The sequence below is a fragment of the Mixophyes fleayi genome, chromosome 7, assembly GCF_038048845.1.
Source record: "Mixophyes fleayi isolate aMixFle1 chromosome 7, aMixFle1.hap1, whole genome shotgun sequence".
Classification (NCBI taxonomy): Eukaryota; Metazoa; Chordata; class Amphibia; order Anura; family Limnodynastidae; genus Mixophyes; species Mixophyes fleayi.
The window spans coordinates 8,741,390-8,766,363 of NC_134408.1; the positions used below are offsets into that span (position 1 = coordinate 8,741,390).

Consider the following 24,974-nt stretch of genomic DNA (forward strand, 5'->3'; position numbering starts at 1 on the left):
GAAATGCTTTGCGTAGGAGTACTTGTAAATAAAGCAAAATGTAGCATTAATGTATTTGTTTTGCAGCATGGATGTGATAACCTGAAGGTCTCTAACGACAGTTATCGTGTTGTTTAGAAGGAGAACTAACAAGAATAAAAGCTCTCGCTTGTCGTTAAATTACACTAATAGATTTGCAATTCCAGATTCCTGACTTTTTATTTTTTGACCATATTGGCTTTACTGTTTTCAAATAGGCACATGTAGGATAGACAGGAAGTACAGCTGATGAATACAATGTACATGTCTCCAATCCACATTCTCTCATGCTAGATTGATGTAGCAGACATTTTTTACTAGTAAAAGTAACTCTGTTATGTTGCGTCTTTCTGCGTTGCTGTGATGCTGCAATCTTTGGGCTACGACATTTTGCAGAGATTGGCGCAGAATTAATTTTGCAATGGAAGATAACACAACATATATTTAAATATTACTTGTATACATTGTACAGTGTATAAGTTATATATTAAAATATGAATTCTATAGATATTGCAAATGTAAAAGGCCAGAAAAGGGGACCTTTTGTCCTAAAGGCTTGCAATCTATGGACGCTACCATGCAATTCTTAGGCCTGCGCCTTTTGGTTTGTGGGACTACAAGTCCTAGCATGACCTCTCCAGCTAGAGGCAAGAAGTTGGATGAAAGTGATAAAACTACAACAGTCTCTCTCTACTCTAGGAAAATAATTTCACCTCATATTTAAATCTCCCCCCATCCCTCCCCCAGGGTAGTAGGAGGAGAAAGAGGGGTTAGTTACCCTCCCCTGCGTGCATGTAAACCAGGCAGCATGCAGGACCATAGCTGTGCATTACAGATAACAGTCATCAGATATAAGACATATAAATAGGCAGGAATGGACCCCGGTCAAAGTGAAATGCTCTGCAGAATCCTCTCTCTGCAGCGGCCGCACCTGCTCCGCTCTCTCCCTGTCACGGGGGGAGGAAGGGTTCCATCTGATCGGACGGCTCTCCATGTGACCAGTGTACATAGGGTTAAATAATGTTCTGCGGACCTGCACTGAAGGTTAGTGGGTGATGCAGATGAACGGGTGATGTTCTGCAGATCTCTAGATAATTAGTGATGACATGATATGCAGGTCCCTGGTTAGATGAAGGTGTGATGCTCTGCTGTCCTGTAGCAGAGGAAGAGTTAATAAGATAGTGCCCAGGGTGTTAATAATACATGCACCTGCTATACACACATTAACCACTGGGGGTCACCACTGCACCGTTAGAGATAGAAGTATAGCTGTACAGGAAAGTGTTGCATTGTGTAGCTTTGTGGTACTGAAGTGTGTGTGTAGCTGTATGTGCTTCTATTTCCTGTCATTATTAGCAGTACAGGCTTTATTTATGTGTGTGTGTGTGTGTGTGTGTGTGTATATATGTGTGTATATATGTGTGTATATATATGTGTGTATAAATGTGTATGAGAAATGAGATGATGAGACACGCAGACACACACACACAGTCTGTGACAAGGGCACACATCAACACACATTAGTTCAAAAACTATTTACTCCAGGAAACGCACCCTCAGACACACTCACTCTCTCTCCCTCTCTCTCTTTCATGCTGTCACTCCCGGCGGTCTCTCTCAGGTCGCTGGCTGGTGTCTCAGTGGGAATGTGAAGGATTCTGTATAGAATTTGGGGTCCCCTCACCCCATGATGTCCGAAGAGGGGTCTTAGGTGGCCCCATTTCACAAGACTGTAAGAGATAACATGGAAAGAGTTCATTAGTGAGAGACAGACAGACAGACATGCAGTGACCGAGACAGATGCTGTATAGTGAGGTCAGTGGCAGTTGACAAGCAGAGAGATAGACTGTTAGTAAAGAGAGACAGCTGAGAGAGGGGTGTCAGGAGAGGAGACAGGGGCAGTTTATTCTATTCATTCATTGGAAAGGAGACTGAAAGGAGATGTAATAATAGAGGCAGGTCAAGAAGCAGTCAGTAGACAGATACCGGAGAGAGGGAGAGAAGTAGTCAGTAGACAGATACCGGAGAGAGGGAGAGAAGCAGTCAGTAGACAGATACCAGAGAGAGGGAGAGAAGCAGTCAGTAGACAGATACCGGAGAGAGGGAGAGAAGCAGTCAGTAGACAGATACCGGAGAGAGGGAGAGAAGTAGTCAGTAGACAGATACCGGAGAAAGGGAGAGAAGCAGTCAGGAGACAGATACCGAAGAGAGGGAGAGAAGCTGTCAGTAGACAGATACCGGAGAAAGGGAGAGAAGCAGTCAGGAGACAGATACCGGAGAGAGGGAGAGAAGTAGTCAGTAGACAGATACCGGAGAGAGGGACAGAAGCAGTCAGTAGACAGATACCAGAGAGAGGGAGAGAAGCAGTCAGTAGACAGATACCGGAGAGAGGGAGAGAAGCAGTCAGGAGACAGGTACCGAAGAGAGGGAGAGAAGCTGTCAGTAGACAGATACCGGAGAAAGGGAGAGAAGCAGTCAGGAGACAGATACCGGAGAGAGGGAGAGAAGTAGTCAGTAGACAGATACCGGAGAGAGGGACAGAAGCAGTCAGTAGACAGATACCAGAGAGAGGGAGAGAAGCAGTCAGTAGACAGATACCGGAGAGAGGGAGAGAAGCAGTCAGGAGACAGGTACCGGAGAGAGGGAGAGAAGTAGTCTGGAGACAGATCCCGGAGAGAGGGAGAGAAGTAGTTTGGAGAGAGGGAGAGAAGTAGTCAGTAGACAGATACCGGAGAGAGGGAGAGAAGTAGTCTGGAGACAGATACCGGAGAGAGGGAGAGAAGTAGTCTGGAGACAGATCCCGGAGAGAGGGAGAGAAGTAGTTTGGAGAGAGGGAGAGAAGTAGTCAGTAGACAGATACCGGAGAGAGGGAGAGAAGCAGTCAGTAGATAGATACTAGAGAGAGGGAGAGAAGTAGTCCGGAGAGAGGGAGAGAAGCAGTCAGGAGACAGATACCGGAGAGAGGGAGAGAAGCAGTCAGTAGATAGATACTAGAGAGAGGGAGAGAAGTAGTCAGGAGAGAGGGAGAGAAGCAGTCAGGAGACAGATACCGGAGAGAGGGAGAGAAGCAGTCAGTAGACAGATACCGGAGAGAGGGAGAGAAGCAGTCAGTAGACAGATACCAGAGAGAGGGAGAGATGAAGTCAGGAGAAAGATAATGGAGAAAGCCAGAGAAGTTCATTAGAAAGTAGACTCTGAAAGGAGATGTTATAATACAGGCAGATAGAGAAGTAGTCAGGAGAGAGATAGTAGTATCTATCTCTCTCTCTCATACCTATCTAAGTGTCTATCTATCTCCTATATATATATATATATATATATATATATATATATATATGTATCATAACTATATCAATATTTCGTATCTATATATCGCTTGCCTCAGTTGCTACTGTCTCTGTTTGCTTGCCTGTCTCTCTTGAATGTTAACTTTCATGAGGTTGGCCCTCTCTACCACCTATCTTTGTCCTCTTTTGTAAGGTTTCCTTTGTTCCAGTTGTCTTCTTCTAATGTAGTTGTTTTCTTTCTATTGTTTTATCTTGTTTTGATTTATAAAGATTTTATTATCTATCTATCTATCTATCTATCTATCTATCTATCTATCATTTCTCATGTTACGATGTATTGTGTTACTTACCTCCAAAATTGATGACACAGGACACAGTGATGATCAAGATTCCACCCACCAGCGCCACAATGCTTAAGAGCTTGGCCACACGCCCCAGTCTGAGGGCCCCATCCACATCACCCTGTTGAAGGCTGTTACGTGACTAAAATATAAGGAAAGGGTGAGAATTGTAATAGTGATCAGTGCATGGCAAACAGGAAGCAATGGAAAGAAATGTCTGTGTTATGCTATTTACTAATTTATTGTTCTATTTTTGTCTCCCAACTATATGTACTTTCTCTCTTATCAGGTGTCTCCATCATCACTCCTTCCACATCTTCTTCATCATTTCTACTCTTATGTATTCTCCATCCACCACTCACACATTATCCGTCTTCCCGACAGTCATTTCACACATCATCCATCATCTATTCTCACACCTCCTCCTTCATCCCTTCTCTCACACCTCCTCCTTCATCCCTTCTCTCACACCTCCTCCATCATCCCTTCTCTCGCGCTTCCTCCATCATCCATTCCTTCTCTCGCACCTCCTCCATCATGCATTCCTTCTCTCGCACCTCCTCCATCATCCCTTCTCTCGCGCCTCCTTCATCATCCCTTCTCTCACACCTCCTCCATCATCCATCCCTTCTCTCGTACCTCCTCCATCATCCATTCCTTCTCTAGCGCCTCCTCCATCATCCCTTCTCTTACACCTCCTCCATCATCCCTTCTCTTACACCTCCTCCATCATCCCTTCTCTCGCGCCTCCTCCATCATCCCTTCTCTCACACCTCCTCCATCATCCATCCCTTCTCTCACACCTCCTCCTTCATCCCTTCTCTCACACCTCCTCCTTCATCCCTTCTCTCACACCTCCTCCATCATCCCTTCTCTCGCGCTTCCTCCATCATCCATTCCTTCTCTCGCACCTCCTCCATCATGCATTCCTTCTCTCGCACCTCCTCCATCATCCCTTCTCTCGCGCCTCCTCCATCATCCCTTCTCTCACACCTCCTCCATCATCCATCCCTTCTCTCGCACCTCCTCCATCATCCATTCCTTCTCTAGCGCCTCCTCCATCATCCCTTCTCTTACACCTCCTCCATCATCCCTTCTCTCGCGCCTCCTCCATCATCCCTTCTCTCACACCTCCTCCATCATCCATCCCTTCTCTCACACCTCCTCCATCATCCATTCTCTCACACCTCCTCCATCATCCCTTCTCTCACGCCTCCTCCATCATCCCTTCTCTCACACCTCCTCCATCATCCATTCCTTCTCTAGCGCCTCCTCCATCATCCATTCCTTCTCTAGCGCCTCCTCCATCGTCATTTCTCTCACGCCTCCTCCATCATCCTTTCTCTTACACCTCCTCCATCATCCCTTCTCTCGCGCCTCCTCCATCATCCCTTCTCTCACACCTCCTCTATCATCCCTTCTCTCGCGCCTCCTCCATCATCCCTTCTCTCACACCTCCTCCATCATCCTTTCTCTTACGCTTCCTTCCTATCTAGTCATTCTACCTATATTTCATCTTGCTACTCTCTTACTCTACATATCATTTTTCACTATATCTCCATCTACCGTGGAACACTAAACTTACCCGCTATCTTCAAAAATGCTCCCACAGTGCAGAACGGCTCTGGAGAAAGTCACGCACTCATCCTGACTTCCTCCACTTCAGGTTCATACTTGCCTCTTACAGTTCGGCCCTATCGCTCTCTAAACAATCTTTCTTTAAAGCTCTCATTTCTTCCCAATCCTCCAACCCCCGTCGGCTTTTTACCACCTTCAACTCCCTCCTCTCCCCTCCCCCTCTCCCACTCCCCCCACGCTCTCTGCTGTCGACTTTGGCACCCACTTCACCTCCAAGATTGAGGCTATACGTCATGACATCTCCCAGCAGTCCCTTCTTACCCCACCCTCTCCCCCCTCCATGCCCAATCTGTCCCCCTTCTCACCCTCCTCTGCTGCTGCTATCTCCTTTCTTCCCTCCCCTCCTGCTATCTCACCCTCCTTCTCTTCCTTCACTCCGGTATCTGCAGATGAAGTCCATACCCTTCTCTCTTCCTCTCCCCCCTCCACTTGCACACAGGACCCAATCCCCTCCCACCTCCTCCGCTCCCTCTCTCTTGAAGCCTGCTCCACCCTTGCACACTTCCTCAACCTATCCCTCTCCTCTGGAATATTCCCCTCCTCTTTTAAACATGCTCTTGTCTCCCCCATACTCAAGAAACCGTCCCTTGATCCCGCCTCTCTCTCTAACTACCGCCCTATTTCACTTCTTCCTTTCCAAACTCCTTGAACGGGTTGTCTACAACCGTCTCACCTCCTTTCTCTCCTCTCACTCACTCCTTGACCCGCTCCAATCTGGTTTTCGCCCCCTCCACTCCACTGAAACTGCCCTCACTAAGGTCAATAATGACCTTCTCCTCGCTAAATCCAATAGACACTACTCCCTTCTTATCCTTCTTGACCTTTCTGCTGGCTTCGATACCGTTGACCATGCACTCCTTTTGCAAACTCTCAAATCTATAGGCCTATGTAACACTGTCCTCTCCTGGTTTTCCTCTTACCTTACCAACCGCTCCTTCTCAGTCTCTACTCATGATTCTACATCACCCCCTCTTCCCCTACCTGTTGGCGTTCCTCAAGGCTCCGTTCTTGGCCGACTGCTTTTTTCCCTCTACACCTCCTCCCTTGGTATCCTCATCCGCTCCTTTGGCCTCCAGTACCACCTCTATGCTGATGGTACCCAAATTTATCTTTCATCCCCTGACCTCTCCCCTTCCCTTCTCTCTCGTGTCTCCTCCTGTCTCTCGGCCATCTCATCTTGGAGGTCCCTACGCTTCCTTAAACTCAATATTTCCAAGACTGAGCTTATACTCTTTCCCCCTTCCAGGACTCTCCCACCTCCCCCCCTCTCTATTTCTGTTAACACTACCCTTGTTTCTGTCCCCCAAGTCCGATGACTTGGGGTCATCCTTGATTCCTCCCTCTCATTCAAGCCTCACATTCTGTCCCTCTCAAAATCTTGCTACTTCCACCTTCGGAATATATCTATGATACGTTCCTTTTTCACCACGGAAGCTACGAAAACCCTTGTTCACTCACTTGTTATCTCTCGCCTTGACTACTGTAACCTCCTTCTCTCTGGCTTACCTGATTCTCGCCTTGACCCTCTTAAGTCTATCCTCAATGCTGCTGCCCGCCTCATTTTTCTCTTCCGCCGCTTTGTCTCTGCAAACTCCCTCCAACAGTCACTACATTGGCTCCCCATACCCTACAGAATTAAATTTAAACTCCTCACCCTCACCTTTAAAGCTCTTAGTCAATCTTCCCCTCCCTACATCTCCAATCTCATATCTACCTACACTCCTAGCCGCCCCCTCCGCTCTGCCTGTGACCGCCACCTCACTACTTCACTGATCACCTCCTCTCACTCTCGTCTTCAGGACTTCGCCCGGGCTGCTCCCCTGCTGTGAAACGATCTTCCACGTTCCATCAGGTTAGCATCTACTCTCAAAGGCTTCAAGCGTGCCCTTAAGACTCATTTCTTTATTCAAGTCCCCCAGTTAGTACCACCCTATTTGTGTCTCCCCCTTCCCTTTTGGATGTAAGCTCTCATGAGCAGGGCCCTCCTTCCTTGTGTGCTCCTTCTACTATTCCATCACCCCCTGTACCTCTTGGCCTGCGTCGCTAGTCCTGTTTTCCCTGTTTTCTTAAGCTTCGGCCTACTTCTCGCTGATTTCTACCATCCCTTTCACTATCTGTCCCAGAAATAATCTGATTTACTTTACCCTGTCACCTGTGTTTGTATATATTTTTGTATCATGTTGTGTCTTGGTTCTGTTTTCTGTATATGTAATGTACGGCGCTGCGTACCCTTTGTGGTGCCTTATAAGTCAAAGATAATAATAAAACTTAATATTCTCTTTCTTATAGTCTGTCATTCAATATAATTTCCTCTCAATCCACTAGAACCTCTCTGTATCTCACTTACTATTCTCTTTTTAATCCCCCATTCACTCTCCTTGTTTATCTTCTCTACCTTTCCATCCTACTCAATATTTTCTACTTTTACATTATTTCCAACTGTCACAACTTCTCACCTCTCAATATATCTCTACCTAATTCAATCGTCCTTTAATCTTAAACCATCTGTCTACATCCCCCACCTCACTCTCCATTACCTTCACCTCAATCCATCTCTCTACATCTTCACTTCACTCTAAGTCAGTGTTTCCCAACCCTAGTCTTCAAGTACCCCTAACAGTACATGTTTTCCATATTCCTTTGCTGGAGCACAGGTGTATTCATTACTGACTGACACATTTTGAAAGATCCACAGGTAGTATAATTATATCACTGGTCACCTGGAAAACCTGAACTGTTAGGGGTACTTGAGGACTAGGGTTGGGAAACACTGCTTTAAATGACTTTCTTCTCAAACTATCTCTCTACATCTTCACTTCACTCTCTATTATCTTCACCATACTCTATATTACTTTCTTCTCAAACTATCTCTCTACATCTTCATCTCACTCTCTATTACCATCACCTCAAACCATCTCTCAACATCTTCACTTCACTCTCTATTATCTTCACCATACTCTATATTACTTTCTTCTCAAACCATCTCTCCATTACCTTCACCTCACTCTCTATTACCTTCACCTCAAACCATCTCTCTACATCTCCACCTCACTCTCTATTACCTTCACCTCAAACCATCTCTCTACATCTCCACCTCACTCTCTATTACCTTCACCTCAAACCATCTCTCTACATACCTTCACCTCACTCTATATGACCTTCTCAAACCATCTCTCTACATACCTTCCTCGATCAATATTACCTTCTTCTCTCCACTGTGGAGGAACCAAAGCACAAGATTTAATGCTAATGGAGTGAACTGATTATTTCTTTGGGATTTTTCTGTTTTCAGTCTTCTACTGCATTAATTATCTTTTGTCAATTAAACACGTGGATTTCATACTGTACTTTCCTCTCCCTCCCCCCATCCAATTTTTTTTAGAAATGTTACTGTTTCATATTGAAAATGTTATTTTTTTTAAATCAATTCTGCACTACGTAAATATTATTTATTTATTATTTTATTATTTATTTATTAATTTATTATTTATTTTTAAAAAGAGGACCTTCGCCTCAATTCATTTCTCTATATGCCCAGCTCACTAAATATTTCCTCTTACACAACATCCAGTTCTTCCTTCTCCTCACATATTCACTTCACAATTTCCTGCCTCTCAAATTATGTCCACCTCTCCATACATCTTATCACTTAATTGCCCAAAATCTCTACCATACTCAACTTCAACTTCCCAAACCATCTCTCTACATCACCACCTCAATCAGAATTTCCTGTCTCTTAAACAACCTCTAGCTTTCTCTATGTTTCCCTACTCACTCCATCTCCCTACATCACCCAACCACCTCACTCAATATCTCACCATACCCACTAATTACTGCCTTCCAGTTCATGTTCCTCCAACAGCTTCTCCCACTGTCCGCCTTGCTCTTTTGAATGTTCATGCAGTACATCCTTACTTTCAGCCTATCAATTACTAAGTATCCCTCCTTAGTTTCTCCTTAGTCTCACTTTCGCAACATTCAGTAAGCTAATATTCATTAACTCTCAATTTAAATCCATTGCAATAACCCTACCACATTTCCTTCCTTTCAGTCCATCTTCCATTGTCATGCACCAGTTTGACGTTTCTCTTGGATCTACTCACTCTCTGCAGATCTTACTCAAAATCTCCTTGTTTTTATAACTCTTCTTCCACTTACTCAATGTTCTTGGTACTTTCCCTCATTTCACCTTCTGCAACCACAAATCAACAATTTCTTCTTCTCAATTTATTTTGACAGCAATTACTAAATGTCCCATTCTTGTCAATCAATCTCCTTCTCCCACACTCAATAGTCCCTTCATTTGATTTAACCTCTACATCTATCCACTCAATAGACAATCCTATCCTTTCAATCATTCTCTTCCTCCAAAGCACACACACTTCCCATTACTTCACACAATATTTCGGTAAGTTACTTTTGCAAGGGATGCAGGACGGTCCTGGGTGTTCCTTACTGCAGTGGGATAAGTGCAAAGTTATATCAAACTATGCTTAAGACCTTAAAACAAGACCTCAATCTGTGACATTTAAATGAGCTGGCGAAGATAGAGACATATTTGAAAGGGACATGACTTTGTCCATGCAAAATTACTTGAAGCAACAATACAATCACGGATATTTAAGCAATCCATATTTTGCTGAAATTTTAACTTAGTTCCTTTCTCCATGTAGAAGCACATATGTAGGACACAGTATGCATTCTTTGCAGATCCAAACCTGAACAATTTCACTGATCAGTTGTAGACATGGACCATGATCCTATTTAATGTGGATCCCCAATGTTATCTTTTTCTTAGCCTTCCTCCTCTTCAGTTCAGACTGAGATTCCCTTCCTATCATCTCTTACTCACTACTTGCTCTCTAATTCTATTCACCCACCACTTTATCACAAACATGTGTCTCGCTCTATCAAATATACCTCAGTTACTCAGTACATCACCATGGAAGAGGATTGACTGCATGATGATGATGATGATGATTCTCAAGTCTCGTCCAAACAAAAACAAATAGTATTTCTACATACCCCAGTAAAATTGGTGTGAGGAATAATGCAATAGTGAGAATAATAAGACTTTATGAGGGCAGACTCAGCAGGTGAACAACATGACGGATGTCCATGAATGAAGAAAAGGAAGGAGAGGTAAGAGAGATGGGTCTACAAGAGAATAGACTTCTTACTTACCATGATGGAATAAACAAAGCCAACAATGTTGACTGGCCACATGGGGCAGAAGCATGACAAGATGGCAATGAGGAGATAGTCTTTTGGCTTTTCTGCCTCAGCGGCACTGGCTGTGGCCGTAGACCCTTGTCGGCACAGACTTGGCCTTGGAGAGTTAGAAGCGGCTTGGGCGAGCCGTCCCTCTGAGCCAGTCAGGCTAGGGGCCCGAGGTCCTCCATTGGCAGCTGGCTGGGCCTTCAGGTCATTCAGAGATGAGGCTTTTGATTGGATGGTGACAGGTGGCTCAGGCTCTGATCCGGTTGCTTCCGGCGCAGCCTCTGGCTCCTCTATCACCACCACAGTCGTAGCGCACACCGGGTCTGTGGGTTCTGGAGAAGTTTCAATCTCAGGGGGAGGCCCTGTATCGGCAGGTGGTGTCGCCATTGGTGTAGGAGCCAGCGGAGCAAATTGGAGAGGAAGTTAGTGATGGATTATGGGCGATGGGCTCAGAAGAGAAAACACCAAGGGGGAAAGCAAGAGCTTGATTCTGTAATGGGTGAAGAAATATAGGAATTAAAAGCAGGACATCTTAGTGCACATACGGTAGTCATTAATATCAACAGTTTTGGAATGTTTCGTTAATTAATTTAATCTGTTAGAAGATTTTCGTTCTAGTACTCCTCAGAAACACTCCTGAAGTATGCCATAGCTAATTCTGTGTATATATAATTTCCTGTATAAACTCTTCACATCCCCTATTGCTCCATATAACCACTTTTTATAGAGTCTATCGCTGTATATCCTCCCCCAATAATGTCTTCAATTATTTCCAATAACTCTGTTTCCAGTTCATCGGGGAACTTCATATAACCCCTCCCTATAACTCCTCCTATTTCTCCATATAGCCCCTCCCTGTCCCCCTTATCACTCCATATAACCTCGCCCTGTCCCCCTTATCACTCCATATAACCCACCCTGTCCCCTCCTATTTCTTCATATAGACCCGCCCTTTTGTCCTTATTACTCCATATAACCTCCCCCTGTCCCCTCCTCCTATTACTTCATGTAATCCCAAACTTTCCCCATCATTACTCCATATAGCACCACCCTATAACTCCTCCTATTACTCCATATAACTCCTATTACTCCATATAATGCCTCATATTACACCAAATAACTCTTCCTATTACTCCAAATAACTCCTCCTATTACTCCATTTAATGTCTCATATTACTCCATATAACTCTTCCTATTACTCCATATAACTACTTCTATTACTCCATATAACTCCTCCAATTAGTACATATAACCCCACCCTGTAACTCCTCCTATTACTCCATATAACTCCTCCTATTACTCCAAATACCTCTTCCTGTTACTCCAAATAACTCTTTCTGTTATTCAAAATAACTGTTCCTATTACTCCATATAACTCCACCTACTACTCCATATAATGCCTCATATTACTCCAAATACCTCTTCCTATTACTCCAAATAACTCCTCCTGTTACTCCATTTAATGTCTCATATTACTCCAAATAACTCTTCCTATTACTCCATATAACTACTTCTATTACTCCATATAACTCCTCCAATTAGTACATATAACCCCACCCTGTAACTCCTCCTATTACTCCATATAACTCCTCCTATTACTCCAAATACCTCTTCCTGTTACTCCAAATAACTCTTTCTGTTATTCAAAATAACTGTTCCTATTACTCCATATAACTCCACCTACTACTCCATATAATGCCTCATATTACTCCAAATACCTCTTCCTATTACTCCAAATAACTCCTCCTGTTACTCCATTTAATGTCTCATATTACTCCAAATAACTCTTCCTATTACTCCATATAACTACTTCTATTACTCCATATAACTCCTCCAATTAGTACATATAACCCCACCCTATAACTCCTACTATTACTCCATATAACTCTTCCTATTACTCCAAATAACTCCTCCTGTTACTCCATTTAATGTCTCATATTACTCCATATAACTCCTCCAATTAGTACATATAACCCCACCCTATAACTCCTACTATTACTCCATATAACTCTTCCTATTACTCCAAATAACTCCTCCTATTACTCCATTTAATTCCTATTACTCCATATAACTCTTCCTATTACTCTATATCGCCCCACCCCATAATTACTCCATATAGCTTCTCCTATTTCTCCATATACCTCCTCCTATTACTCCATATAACTCTTCCCATTACTCCATATAGCCCCACCCTATAACTCCTCCTATTACTTCATATAGCATCACCCTATAACTCCTCCTATTACTCCATATAGCCCCACCCTATAACTCTTCCTATTACTCCATATAACTCCTCCTATTACTCCATATAACTCCTCCTATTACTCCAAATAACTCCTCCTATTACCCCATTTAATTCCTATTACTCCATATAATTCTTCCTATTACTCTATATCGCCCCACCCCATAATTACTCCATATAACTTCTCCTATTACTCCATATAGCATCACCCTATAACTCCTCCTATTACTCCATATAGCATCACCCTATAACTCTCCCTATTACTCCATATAGCATCACCCTATAACTCCTCCTATTACTCCATATAGCATCACCCTATAACTCCTCCTATTACTCCATATAGCATCACCCTATAACTCTCCCTATTACTCCATATAGCATCACCCTATAACTCCTCCTATTACTCCATATAGCATCACCCTATAACTCTCCCTATTACTCCATATAGCATCACCCTATAACTCCTCCTATTACTCCATATAGCCCCACCCTATAACTCTTCCTATTACTCCATATAACTCCTCCTATTACTCCATATAACTCCTCCTATTACTCCAAATAACTCCTCCTATTACCCCATTTAATTCCTATTACTCCATATAATTCTTCCTATTACTCTATATCGCCCCACCCCATAATTACTCCATATAACTTCTCCTATTACTCCATATAGCATCACCCTATAACTCTCCCTATTACTCCATATAGCATCACCCTATAACTCCTCCTATTACTCCATATATATTTTTCCTATAAATATTCTTATTATTCCATACTCCATCCTGTATTACTCCACTAATTACTTCAAATTACACTCTCATATTATGTTACACCATTATACAATACTGTATATGTATACATTTATCTATATATCAGCATACACACACACACACACACACACACACACACACACCAAGCCATCAGTGGGATATTCTCCACACACACACACACACACGCTGAGCCCATACTACAGACACAACAAACATGCACAGCCACATACATACATACATACATACACACACACAGAGTGAGAATGCTCCGCACCACATATATATATATATATATACACACACATACACACACACACACACACACACACACAGGCTGAGTTTGCACCACTCACCCACAGACACTGCGCCCTCCACCACATATATACAGACACACAAGCTGAACCCACACTGTACACACACACACACACACACGCAAGGCTGAGCCCACACCACACACACACACACACACACATTCTCTGCAGCTCCTGGTCCTAGAAGCTATGAATGTAGATGAGATGAGGGCGGTGGGGAGAGAGTGGGATGAGACACTGGGGAGAGGAGAACCAGCTCTTCACCTGGACATGGGATGAATGAGATTAACTGTTTGTGTGCTGCCTGTCATACACCGAGCCATGTACATGTGTCAGGGATGTGTCTTCTTTCTGCTTCTCATACCTGGGTGCATGTGTGTGATCCGTGGATATGCAGCATGTGTTTGGTATTCTGTGTAGTAAGCACATATATCTTCACAGCTGTCCCTCCCCCCTCTCTTCCATCAGCAACACCATATATAATAATGTGCAATCCTATAGCCTAATCCCCACACCCTAAATCCTCCCAAACGCAGAGCTGGAAGATGCATGTTTTACCCATGAGTTGCCCCCTGCACACACCTGTCCCTCTCACATACAACAACATACACACGGATGACACAACACTGCACACTTTCACACATGTAGTGTGAAAAATGTCTAGACCCAGCAATTGCGTTACACACTGCCCCTCCCGACACACCTATTTGTGAGCATCCTACCTCCTCTCTTTCCTCCTGTTCTCTCTCCTGCAGTCTCCTGTGCTTAGTTAGGAAAATGGGGGGGGACTAAACACCACAGGTCAGCCCTTGAGGGGTCCGTCACCCACCCACCCCCCGACACAAAGCAAGCAGCGTGTGTCTGGCTGTGAGGATACTGTGTCTGTGTCTCACTCCCCCCCCCCCTCCCACTTTCACTCCTTTCCCCCCTCTTTCTACCATCCCTCCCTCCCACTTTCACTCCATCTCTCTGTCTCTTCCAGCAACTGTAAGGATGCTCACACTCCACCTCCCCGCTGCTAACCCTAACAAGACATCCTCTGCTATTCCAGTAATCACCCTGCACTGTGCTATCCCAGGACTGGCCACTATCAGACATTGGATGACCCTAACCACACACTACTATACAGTGACTGACAGTGCTGCATTGCACTCAATTCACACTGACTGCACTGTCAGGACTCTCCTGATGCCGTAACCTGGACGTCGTACTCGTCTCAGGTTATTACATACAAGACTTATGTCTGTGGTTAGAGACAATTAATGCTTTAAATCTGGTAGGAGGACATAACCACTGGGATTGTTAGCAGCAGCTAGAGAATGGAAGAAGGTAATGAGGCTGAGGAGTGTACTGGAACTGGACAGAGTAATGTGTCTGGAGCAAGTAATGGGATAATATAGGGACATAGGGCTGGAGTGAGTACTGGAACTGGACAGAGTAATACGTCTGGAGTGAGTAATGGGATAATATAGGGACATAGAGCTGGAGTGAGTATTGGGATAGTAGAGGGTAATAGCGCTGGAGTGAGTACTGGAACTGGACAGAGTAATACGTCTGGAGTGAGTAATGGGATAATATAGGGACATAGAGCTGGAGTGAGTACTGGAACTGGACAGAGTAATACGTCTGGAGTGAGTAATGGGATAATATAGGGACATAGGGCTGGAGTGAGTATTGGGATAGTAGAGGGTAATAGCGCTGGAGTGAGTACTGGAACTGGACAGAGTAATACGTCTGGAGTGAGTAATGGGATAATATAGGGACATAGGGCTGGAGTGAGTATTGGGATAGTAGAGGGTAATAGCGCTGGAGTGAGTACTGGAACTGGACAGAGTAATACGTCTGGAGTGAGTAATGGGATAATATAGGGACATAGGGCTGGAGTGAGTACTGGAACTGGACAGAGTAATACGTCTGGAGTGAGTAATGGGATAATATAGGGACATAGGGCTGGAGTGAGTACTGGAACTGGACAGAGTGATACGTCTGGAGTGAGTAATGGGATAATATAGGGACATAGAGCTGGAGTGAGTACTGGAACTGTACAGAGTAATACGCCTGGAGTGATTAATGGGATAATATAAGGAAATAGGGAGGGAGTACTGGAACTGTAGAGGGTAATAAGGCTGGAGTAAGTAATGGGATAGTAGAGGATAGGGCTGAAGTGGGTACTTGAACTGTACAGAGTAAAATCCTGGAGTGAGCGTAGGAATAGTAAAAAGTAATAAGCCTAAGTGAGTACTGAAACTGTAGAGGGTAATATGGCCGGAGTGAGTATTGGGATAATAGAGGGTAATGGAGCCTGAAGTGAGCACTAGAACTGTTGAGGGTAATTATCCCGAAGTGAGCACTGGGATAGTAAAGGATAATGAAGCTTGAGTGAATACTGGGATAGTAGAGGGTAATAGGGCTGGAGTGAATACTGGGATAGTAGAGGGTAATAGGGCTGGAGTGAGTATTGGGATAGTAGAGGGTAATAGGGCTGGAGTGAGTATTGGGATAGTAGAGGGTAATAGGGCTGGAGTGAGTATTGGGATAGAGGGTAATAGGGCTGGAGTGAGTATTGGGATAGTAGAGGGTAATAGGGCTGGATTGAGTATTGGGATAGTAGAGGGTAGTAGGGCTGGAGTGAGTATTGGGATAGTAGAGGGTAGTAGGGCTGGAGTGAGTATTGGGATAGTAGAGGGTAATAGGGCTGGAGTGAGTATTGGAATAGTAGAGGGTAATAGGGCTGGAGTGAGTATTGGAATAGTAGAGGGTAATAGGGCTGGAGTGAGTATTGGAATAGTAGAGGGTAATAGGGCTGGAGTGAGTATTGGGATAGTAGAGGGTAGTAGGGCTTGTGTAAGTACTGGGATAGTAGAGGATAATAAGCCTAGAGTAAGTACTGGAACTGCAAAGGGTAATAAGCTTGTGTGATGAAACGAGTTTGAAAACACCTTAACCAGTCTGTCCCTCGTTTCTCACAAAATGTGGATTATAGCATGTACTTTTAATAGCCCTTGTTTTTGTTAACGAGCTTAACAGAGTACAATTACAATGTCTAATTACAGATAGATAAGTGGATATTGTAGCCATGCCTAGATAAGAGACTTCTTCATTTCATGTTTCCCATTGTAAAAACGTGTTTGTTGTTAATTCAGTGATGTTGTTATGCATCGTTCTCAAATTGAAGCCAGACGGGTTATGGGTAAAGATAAGGTGGTGTCCAGGATGCAGGTGAGGGGGCTGGAGCTGCATTCATTCTCCCTCCCTCCTTTCTCTACAGGAAGCATGGAACAGCTGGGAACCCTGTGACATCACAAAGTAGTGTAGGGGGCTAATTTTAGGAGAGGCTGACTGCAACACTATCTTTGGAGGTGGGGATGGCCAATTAGTCTCCATTGTCCTCCATAGGACTAGTCCAAACATTTTGTCTGTAACCCAGCAGGGGGCTTCTGTGGAAGTACAGCTCATCTCCACTCCCCCCTCCAACCCCCTGATTCAGTACCCACCAATGTTTAAAGAGGGGGAGAACCAGAGGTTTGCCCAGGGAGGGTAAAACACTGTGGAAATTTGACCCTAAATATAAGGAACCACTTCAGGAGGGGAGATGATATTCATTCTGTTATTTGATTCCTGGAAGGTGCAAGATCTTGTGTTGAGCTGTCATTCTCTACCAGTGAAATACATCAGCAGATCCATGGGTCTTCAAGTCAGGAAAGCCAGGTGACTGTAACTCCTTAAGCTAGTGGTGTAAGGGACAGATAATGTCGTAAACTTGCCTGGGATTTATTTACTGGTTGCAGATAATATTCTAGTGATTGTTTTTATTACAATAAATGTATAGTTTTACTTTCTAACTGCATTTGCTTGAGCTACTATTTGAACCTTAAAAGGTACTGGGTAGGCTTCCCTGGCATAGTAAGGCACTCCTGGGTGGCCAGCCAGCATGAAGTGGGTAGATTTGGGTCAGAAAACCAGGTATCTTCACAGCCTGCAGCGAGTACTTGGATAGTAGAAGGTAATAGAGCTGGAGTGAGTAATGGGATAGTCGAGGGTAGCGTGTCTAGAGTGAGTAATGGGATAGTAGAGGGTATTATCTCTAGAGTGAGTAATGGGATAGTTGTGGGTAGTATGTCTTAAGTAATGGGATAGTAGAGGGTAGTATCTCTTAAGTAATGGGATAGTGGGGGGTAGTATCTCTTGAGTAAGTAATGGGATAGTGGAGGGTAGTAACTCTTGAGTAAGTAATGGGATAGTAGAGGGTAGTATCTCTTGAGTAAGTAATGGGATAGTGGAGGGTAGTATCTCTTAAGTAATGGGATAGTAGAGGGTAGTATCTCTTGAGTAAGTAATGGGATAGTGGAGGGTAGTATCTCTTGAGTAAGTAATGGGATAGTAGAGGGTAATAGGGCTGGAGTATTAGAAGAATTGATACCATAGTGGGTAGCAGCAGTTTTGAAGTGAGTAGAAAGTGATAATGTGAACTTGGAGGAGAAAACAATAATTGTAGGGATCAGTGGTCAGCAGTTACTGGACAGATAATCCTCACGTGTACATTGTTATACAATACCATTCTTTTTCTGAGCTGTATATTAGAACTGAAGACATCTGAGATAAAGCTGTGATCACGGAGGGCATAATCTCCTGTAGGAAAGTCTTTGAAGAATACCGCATGGACCCTCAGTGTTACATGGATGATAAGGAATGATCAGTGGACGGTGGTATGCAGCACGGTGGCACAGTGGTTAGCATTGCTATCTGACAAAACCATTGATTGTATTCTGACCATGCACCATCTGTGTGGAGTTTGCATGTTCTTGTTAGGAACCCCTCCAGCCGGCACAACACAACCCGGAGTCTACTCTGCCAGTCAGGTGTTCACTGGAGCCCCTGATGGTGGGGACAGACTGGGCTGCAGACTGACAGAGGGTCGTGAAGTGTGTACCGGCTGGGGAGAACCCAGGCAAGCGGAGTGGAATCCAAGCAGAGGTCAGGGGCCGGCAGCAGACAACAGTACCAGTATACAAGCTGAGGTCTTCAAGCCAGAGGTCAGGTTCACGAGATTCACAAGCAAAGTCCAAATCCAAGCCAAGGGTCATACACGGGTAAACAACAGCAATTCCAATAGGCAGAGAGCAGGTTCAGCAGACTGGATACAGAAACTATAACCGGCAGTGAGGCTGCAGAGCTCACTGCCTTAAATACTAGTGGCCACCAATCAGAGCCTAGCTCTGAATCACACACAGCCCCCTGCATGATTAATGTACAAAGCATTAGTCAGCCCACAGGCTAGAGCAAGGCTTGTTAAATCAAGCCACAGGTTTGTTTAACTGCTGCGCATGCGCACCCGGCTTCCTCCGTTGCCGGGAAGCAGCACAGGGCACAAAGCTTCCGACCGTTGCCTTGGCAACGGTCGACCAGGATCCGGAAGTGACGCCCCGGTCGTCAAGGTGACGGCCGGGACCCCAGAGGGGGCCAGAAGCGAGCAGCGGCGACTGGGAGTACCGCCGCGGCTCGTGACAGTTCTCCCCATGTTTGTGTGGGATTTCTCCGGGTGCTTCGTCCTCTTCCCAAAGTACAAAAACCTACTGGTAGTTCATTTAGACTGTAAACTCCCCGGACCAGAGATTGACATGAATGTATATATAAATAACGTATAATAATGTGGTTAAAGACGGTGGGGAGACATCACAAATGGTACAGAGACGTGTCATCACGCCAAGGACAGGGGAGTTTTGAAGATCTACTGGATACAATCTCAGCGCAGCTACTGGACCCAGAAGTTCACCTATCATTGCTTTTGTCTTCTCTAGTCTTCCTTTGGTGATCTCCGCGGCCTCCTTGGTGTCAGCAGCTTCCACAACGTCTGCAAATATGGGGAAGAAGTGTCCTGTCCTATGTCCAGCTGTGAGCATGATGCCAAATTAAAATATCGGGCACACAGCTACTTGGAACTGGCAGAAAACCACAGGACGGCAGCACAAGAGTGACACAAGCAGAAGAGGAAGGAGGTTCATTCCAGAAGAACGATGAGGGAGTCACACTAGCCAGAAGCTGCCCATCAGAAATGCCGGCCACCAATGGCTGTATTACTGGTGGCGTATCCCGCGAACTCTTAGATTGTAGGCTCATTTGGGCAGAAATATTTACCTTCTGTTTCATGTCACTGTATGTGGTATGTTTGTATCATGATCCCGTCAGTGTACAGCGCTACATAGTATGACAGCACTTTATAAAGGATAATTGTGTTTATGATACAAGATTACCTTAAATTGGACATTTAATCTACTTTTTAGATTACTATTTTATTATCTTGTATATGCCCTTTTGCAGCTTGTACCGATGACCATATTTTCGTGCTATATCCAGCTTCCTGTGCTTTTCAGCCATATATTTATTCTTCAGGTTATAGAGCAGCTTTCTGTCATATTTCAGAGCCTGATGACAGAAATACATGGCTAAAACACACAGGACGCTGGCGAGCAAAAACATAGTAAAAGTTGCAGAAGGGCTTAAACAAGACAGCGAAAGAAATCTGACGGTGGAAACCCCTTTAAAGCTCCCTCTCCTTCAATGTCCCCTTTTACTATGAGAAATCTGCACTTCCGTCTGCTAAACAGTCACTGATATCTGTTCTCATTCTGTATTATGAGCAATGCACAGTACCACTTCTCTCCTTTGGTAATTGTCAGTAACTCTTCTTTAGGACAAATATATGGTATCACTTCTCTTGTTCTGTATACTGAGTGCAATTTGTTAGGTCTATTCTCATGCTGTGTGTATGGACAACTGTCAATGTCTTGCAGGGCAAGCTGTGACTTCTAGTTCCACCACAGCTGGAGAGCCACAGTTGCCAACCTCTGCTTTATGTAATACTAGCCCGGAAATAATCATGTCTATCGCAACAGATAACATCCACACCATTCTTCTTTCTGCTATTCCTGAGCGTGCTCTTCTCTGCCTCCTTCACACTACACCTCCATCTCGCTCTCTACCCATCCATAATGTAAGCACGTCTGTGCCTGATGAATTATTCATGCCCACGGAGCGTCCCATAGGAGAGATTCTGTGTTAACCCCCGCAATACGAAGCAGAAGCGTTGCTGAGTGAAAGCACAAAGCTCTGTGTTTCCCTATCCACGGGAAACTCCCTCTATATGAACAGAGCCATCCACCTTTCATTTATGGAGGGTTTATTTAAGGTGGATATTGGAGAATACAACAGGTTAGACAGTAGGGGAATTGGAATAAGATGTAAGGGAGGAAGGCATACCGGTGACAGGAGCAGACAGGTGTTGGAGAACAGAAGAAAGCAGAACGATGGTGGTGGGTGGAATGAGTGATACTGCTGGGGTGAACAGGAAGGGATATTGAGGTGAGGAAAACTGAAGGCACTTGGGGTGTAGAGGAATGGAAATTTAGGTGGTGAGGAGCGCTAAGGGAAGGTGGGGTGTGAAGAAAAGGGATACTGAGGTGGTGAAGAGGACTGAATGATGTTGGGGTGTAGAGGAATGGATACTAAAGTGCTGAGGACAGCAGATAAAACTCAGGGTGTAGAGCAAAGGATACTGCGGTGCTGAGGAGAGCTGATAGAACTCAGGGTGTAGAGAAAGAGAAGTTGGGGTATGGACAAAGGGTTTCATGAGGTGGTGAGGAGGACTGAGTGAAGTTGGAATGTAGAGAGAACAGTGATATATTGAGGTGTACAGGAAAAATTATGAAAGGGATGAGATTAAGCTTGCGAGCAGGACCCTCTTGCCTCTCTATCTGTCTGTAATGTAAAGCACTATGGAATCTGTTGGCACTATATAAATGTTGATCATCAGAGGGTGGTTGTTCTATACGGGTTTACAATAATGCAAGAACAGTTGACTTTTTGTATGTACAGGAGGTGTGTGTGTGTGTTGCCGACTGGCTTATACCAGGAATTATAGTTGGCAGTACCAAATGTTAGAATGACACCAACACACACCCATCCCTCTTTCTGACCACAACAGAAACTGGATTACATTATAAAAAGCCACAATCTCAAATTAAACTTATTCTGCTATCAAAAGTATTATACAAAAAGGGGATGGAAACGCCCAGCGACATCACAATATTTATTATTGACCGCGGGTGCAATAGTATTGGGGAGTATCACGTGAGCTGCTGCAGAGTCTCCCAACCAAATGCAATAAATATTATATTACTGGGGGGACATCCCGTTTAAATTAGATTAAGATACTTATTTTTCTGCTTTAAGACAACACTGTTTTATTCAAAAGACGACTAAATGCCCTCTGCAGGGCTCTGTTAACTCACCTCATCTTAACCTTATTGGTTGCTCTGTATGTGGAAGCTATTGGATCGTGTGTGCAGCAAGTTGGTTTTTTTTTAATTAATACACAAAACTGTAAAAGAAACAGCAGTAACTCTGGAATTCAGTAAAGTTTGTGGCCATTTAAAGCAGCAACCAAATGCAAAAATTATGGCATGTGCCATTTTCCCTTCGTTTGTTTCTTCAGGCTACTATTAATGGTTTACAATTCTGCAGCATCAGACTCCCATGGCAACCACAGTCACATGACAGTGAGCAGAGATACTTTGAAACACCGCTCTCAGCTCTATCTGCACTGGGAACCTGTGCGTGACCGGCAGCCACACTCTGTAACCTCCGGCGATATTTCGAAAAGGAGATAATAAATTTGTAGGACAGCTAAACAAAATGACAGATCATATGGATGTTTAAAATAAGTACTTCAAGTATTATGTAAAGAAAAAAAAACAAAAGAAAAAACAAACAAACTGTGTGCCGTCATCTCCTGACCCCAGTTATAATGGTGTCAGATGTGTGCCCAACTTCATTCACCAACAGGGCAGAACAACTGTACTCTACACATTTCAGTATGTAGCTTGTTTTAGACCAAGTAATCAGATTACTGATTCATCACCGCACGTTGCAGCATATTTCCCCATTCGTAATTAAGAACTGGACACATTGTATTCAGTGACAAGCTTTTGTGTCAAAGACAAGATGTAGGTTTCTGCATCTGTTAGTTGGGATTAAAATATTATTTTACCAATGAATATTATATGTCGTCGTCCCCCAGACACAATAGGACTTCCCTATGTTATATTTATATTATAAGTCTGTTTTATAAGGGAAAACACAGGCAGGGAGTAGTTAAAGCATTTGAACTCAGAAGTATGGCACAACCAACACGAGATTAACCCAAAGACAAAATACTTCTGGACTCAGGACGGTTTCTCCTCTTACATAAAACAAAACTAGTAAAACGGGTAAAATAAAAAAAATTTGTTTGTCTAATCTCGGTCGCTCTGCAGCTGGAGCCAAATCCCGGTTTGATAAGAGCAGAGATATGAACCGTAGCCCACTATGCACTGTCGGCAGAAAATCAACCACACACAGCTCTGGGATTTAATATTTTTACTAAAATTCATATGGTTCATAAGCAACAATGAGGGGACATAGGGTGGAGTACTTTATATATAGACATATTACATGATACAGAGGACAGAGAGAGAAGAGACAACATATTAGTTACTAAGGGGGGGGGGGGGGGGTGAGGCAGACTGAGAAGACGACTGATAAAGAAATATTGGTGGAGAAAGAAGAGTCAGGAGTGATAAGAATGAGACAATGTCTTCATCACAAGGACAGTTAATAAAACGTTTTTTTTTTTTTTAGTTGTTACATTTTCTTCTTTTTTAACAGTTATCAAAATGACAGGATTTCAGCAGTTTTTATTTACAATGCGAGAAGCATGTGACACATACAGTATATACAGCCTGTAGCCCAGCTCCTGTACACATTATATACACAAGGTCTCATGCACCCAACACCTAACCTGTGCACAAGCAAACCAGTCGTGTTTTAAAGTCTCAAAATTAAACTAAAGAAAAAAAAAAAACACACAAGTTCTGGGTTGTCCTGGAAATTTGCCAGATGGACCTGCCCCCAAAATCAGTGGCAGATCAGAGCGGGTCCTCTAAGGGCGAACCGCTCAGGGACATCATGCAGAACAAACACGGGCTCCCCTGACAATGAAGGGATGAAATGACAATGGACAAACTCTATATAAAGCTATGTACATATATAAATTCATACAGAAAACTGATGCATTATCGGGACCTCTCCAAAAGAGGCCATCACGGAGCCATGAGTGACCATGGACTTGAACTGAACCCAACCTGATGGATCAAGATGATGAACCATGTCTGGAGATACGAGACAAGAAATGGTCCATGTCGGGGCTATGTATTGAAGATTGCATGGTCACCAGAACTTTATCTACACGTAAAGATTAAACTGATGGGCTTATTCTAGGCTACTGAGAACTCCATGGCCACAGAAGTACTACAAGCTAAGAGGAACTCCAGCCTAACTGAAGAATGAAGATTACGAAACCTGCCTGAAGCAGATCTTCAAAGACACACAGAACTATGATGAATCTGTGGGGTTACAGTACAGAATCTCAGGGTCTCATTTTGTGTCTCAAAGTACTTTGTCAGCAGATAATGAAAGAGAAGAGACATATTTTTTTTTTAATTAACAGGTTGCAATAACAGATTCTGGACTTCGGACACGTTTTTCTTATTTGTATTTCAAAATTAGCAACCTTACTTTTAGAAGTTCCAAATAATTGTTCATTTGGCCAGAGATATTGAATTAACAGAGCTAAAACAGTGTCACACATACGATCTGGCCTTCATTCATGTGACTAAAGGCGCAATATCATCCACTATACCCACAAAGTGGTCAAACAAAGTTCATTCCCTACCAAGTAGTTCAAGCTAATGCTTTTCAAAGGAAACCCACTTTTGCCAAAAAGATTTTATAAACTCAACTTTGCCTGTTTCTATAAATGTGTTCCCAATTCACAACTAGATCACATAATTTAGGCAAATGCATATTTTCAGAGGGGGCGGGGGGGGGGGGGGGGGGGATATCTAAAAAAAAAATTGTTAAAATATATTACATACCCAAATCTTATCCCATTCCATTTTAATTTTAAAAGCAGTCAGGTACCCAGTCAGGTATTAGAGCTAAAATCTTCATAAAAACAATACTAATAGCTGTTTATTAATAGTCTGGAAAGTCCAGATGCGCTCAAATACTGGTATCAATAGGGGGGTGTAGTGCAACCCAAGGGTGGGTGG

At 43.7% G+C, this 24,974-nt stretch overlaps 1 protein-coding gene and 1 long non-coding RNA gene across 3 annotated transcripts; one reads left to right on the top strand and one right to left on the bottom strand.

Moving 5' to 3' along the window:
• Window positions 1-1,410: 1,410 nt before the first annotated feature.
• Window positions 1,411-14,720, bottom strand: PRRT2 (proline rich transmembrane protein 2). Its single transcript, XM_075178931.1, has 4 exons — window positions 14,550-14,720; window positions 10,469-10,994; window positions 3,656-3,788; window positions 1,411-1,748 (listed from the first exon to the last, which is right to left on the bottom strand). Exons 2-4 carry the CDS (start codon window positions 10,889-10,891, stop codon window positions 1,741-1,743), a joined length of 564 nt encoding a protein of 187 aa, XP_075035032.1. The 5' UTR covers window positions 10,892-10,994; window positions 14,550-14,720; the 3' UTR covers window positions 1,411-1,740.
• LOC142097253 (uncharacterized) lies at window positions 3,738-20,303 on the top strand. 2 transcript variants are annotated; one of them, XR_012678162.1, is made up of 2 exons: window positions 3,738-3,806; window positions 19,626-20,303. It is a non-coding gene; the product is annotated as an uncharacterized LOC142097253 (long non-coding RNA). The 2 variants fall into 2 exon arrangements; XR_012678163.1 differs by lacking the exon at window positions 3,738-3,806 and adding an exon at window positions 15,031-15,156.
• The last annotated feature ends 4,671 nt before the right edge of the window (window positions 20,304-24,974 follow it).

What these genes read in the sequence shown, in the direction of transcription:
- PRRT2 (XM_075178931.1), bottom strand. Translation starts at nt 10,891, where the DNA reads ATGGCGACACCACCTGCCGATACAGGGCCTCCCCCTGAGATTGAAACT. An exon ending in GCTTTGTTTATTCCATCATG is followed by an intron (nt 3,789 to 10,468) that starts GTAAGTAAGAAG and finishes CTTATATTTTAG; the next exon opens with TCACGTAACAGCCTTCAACA.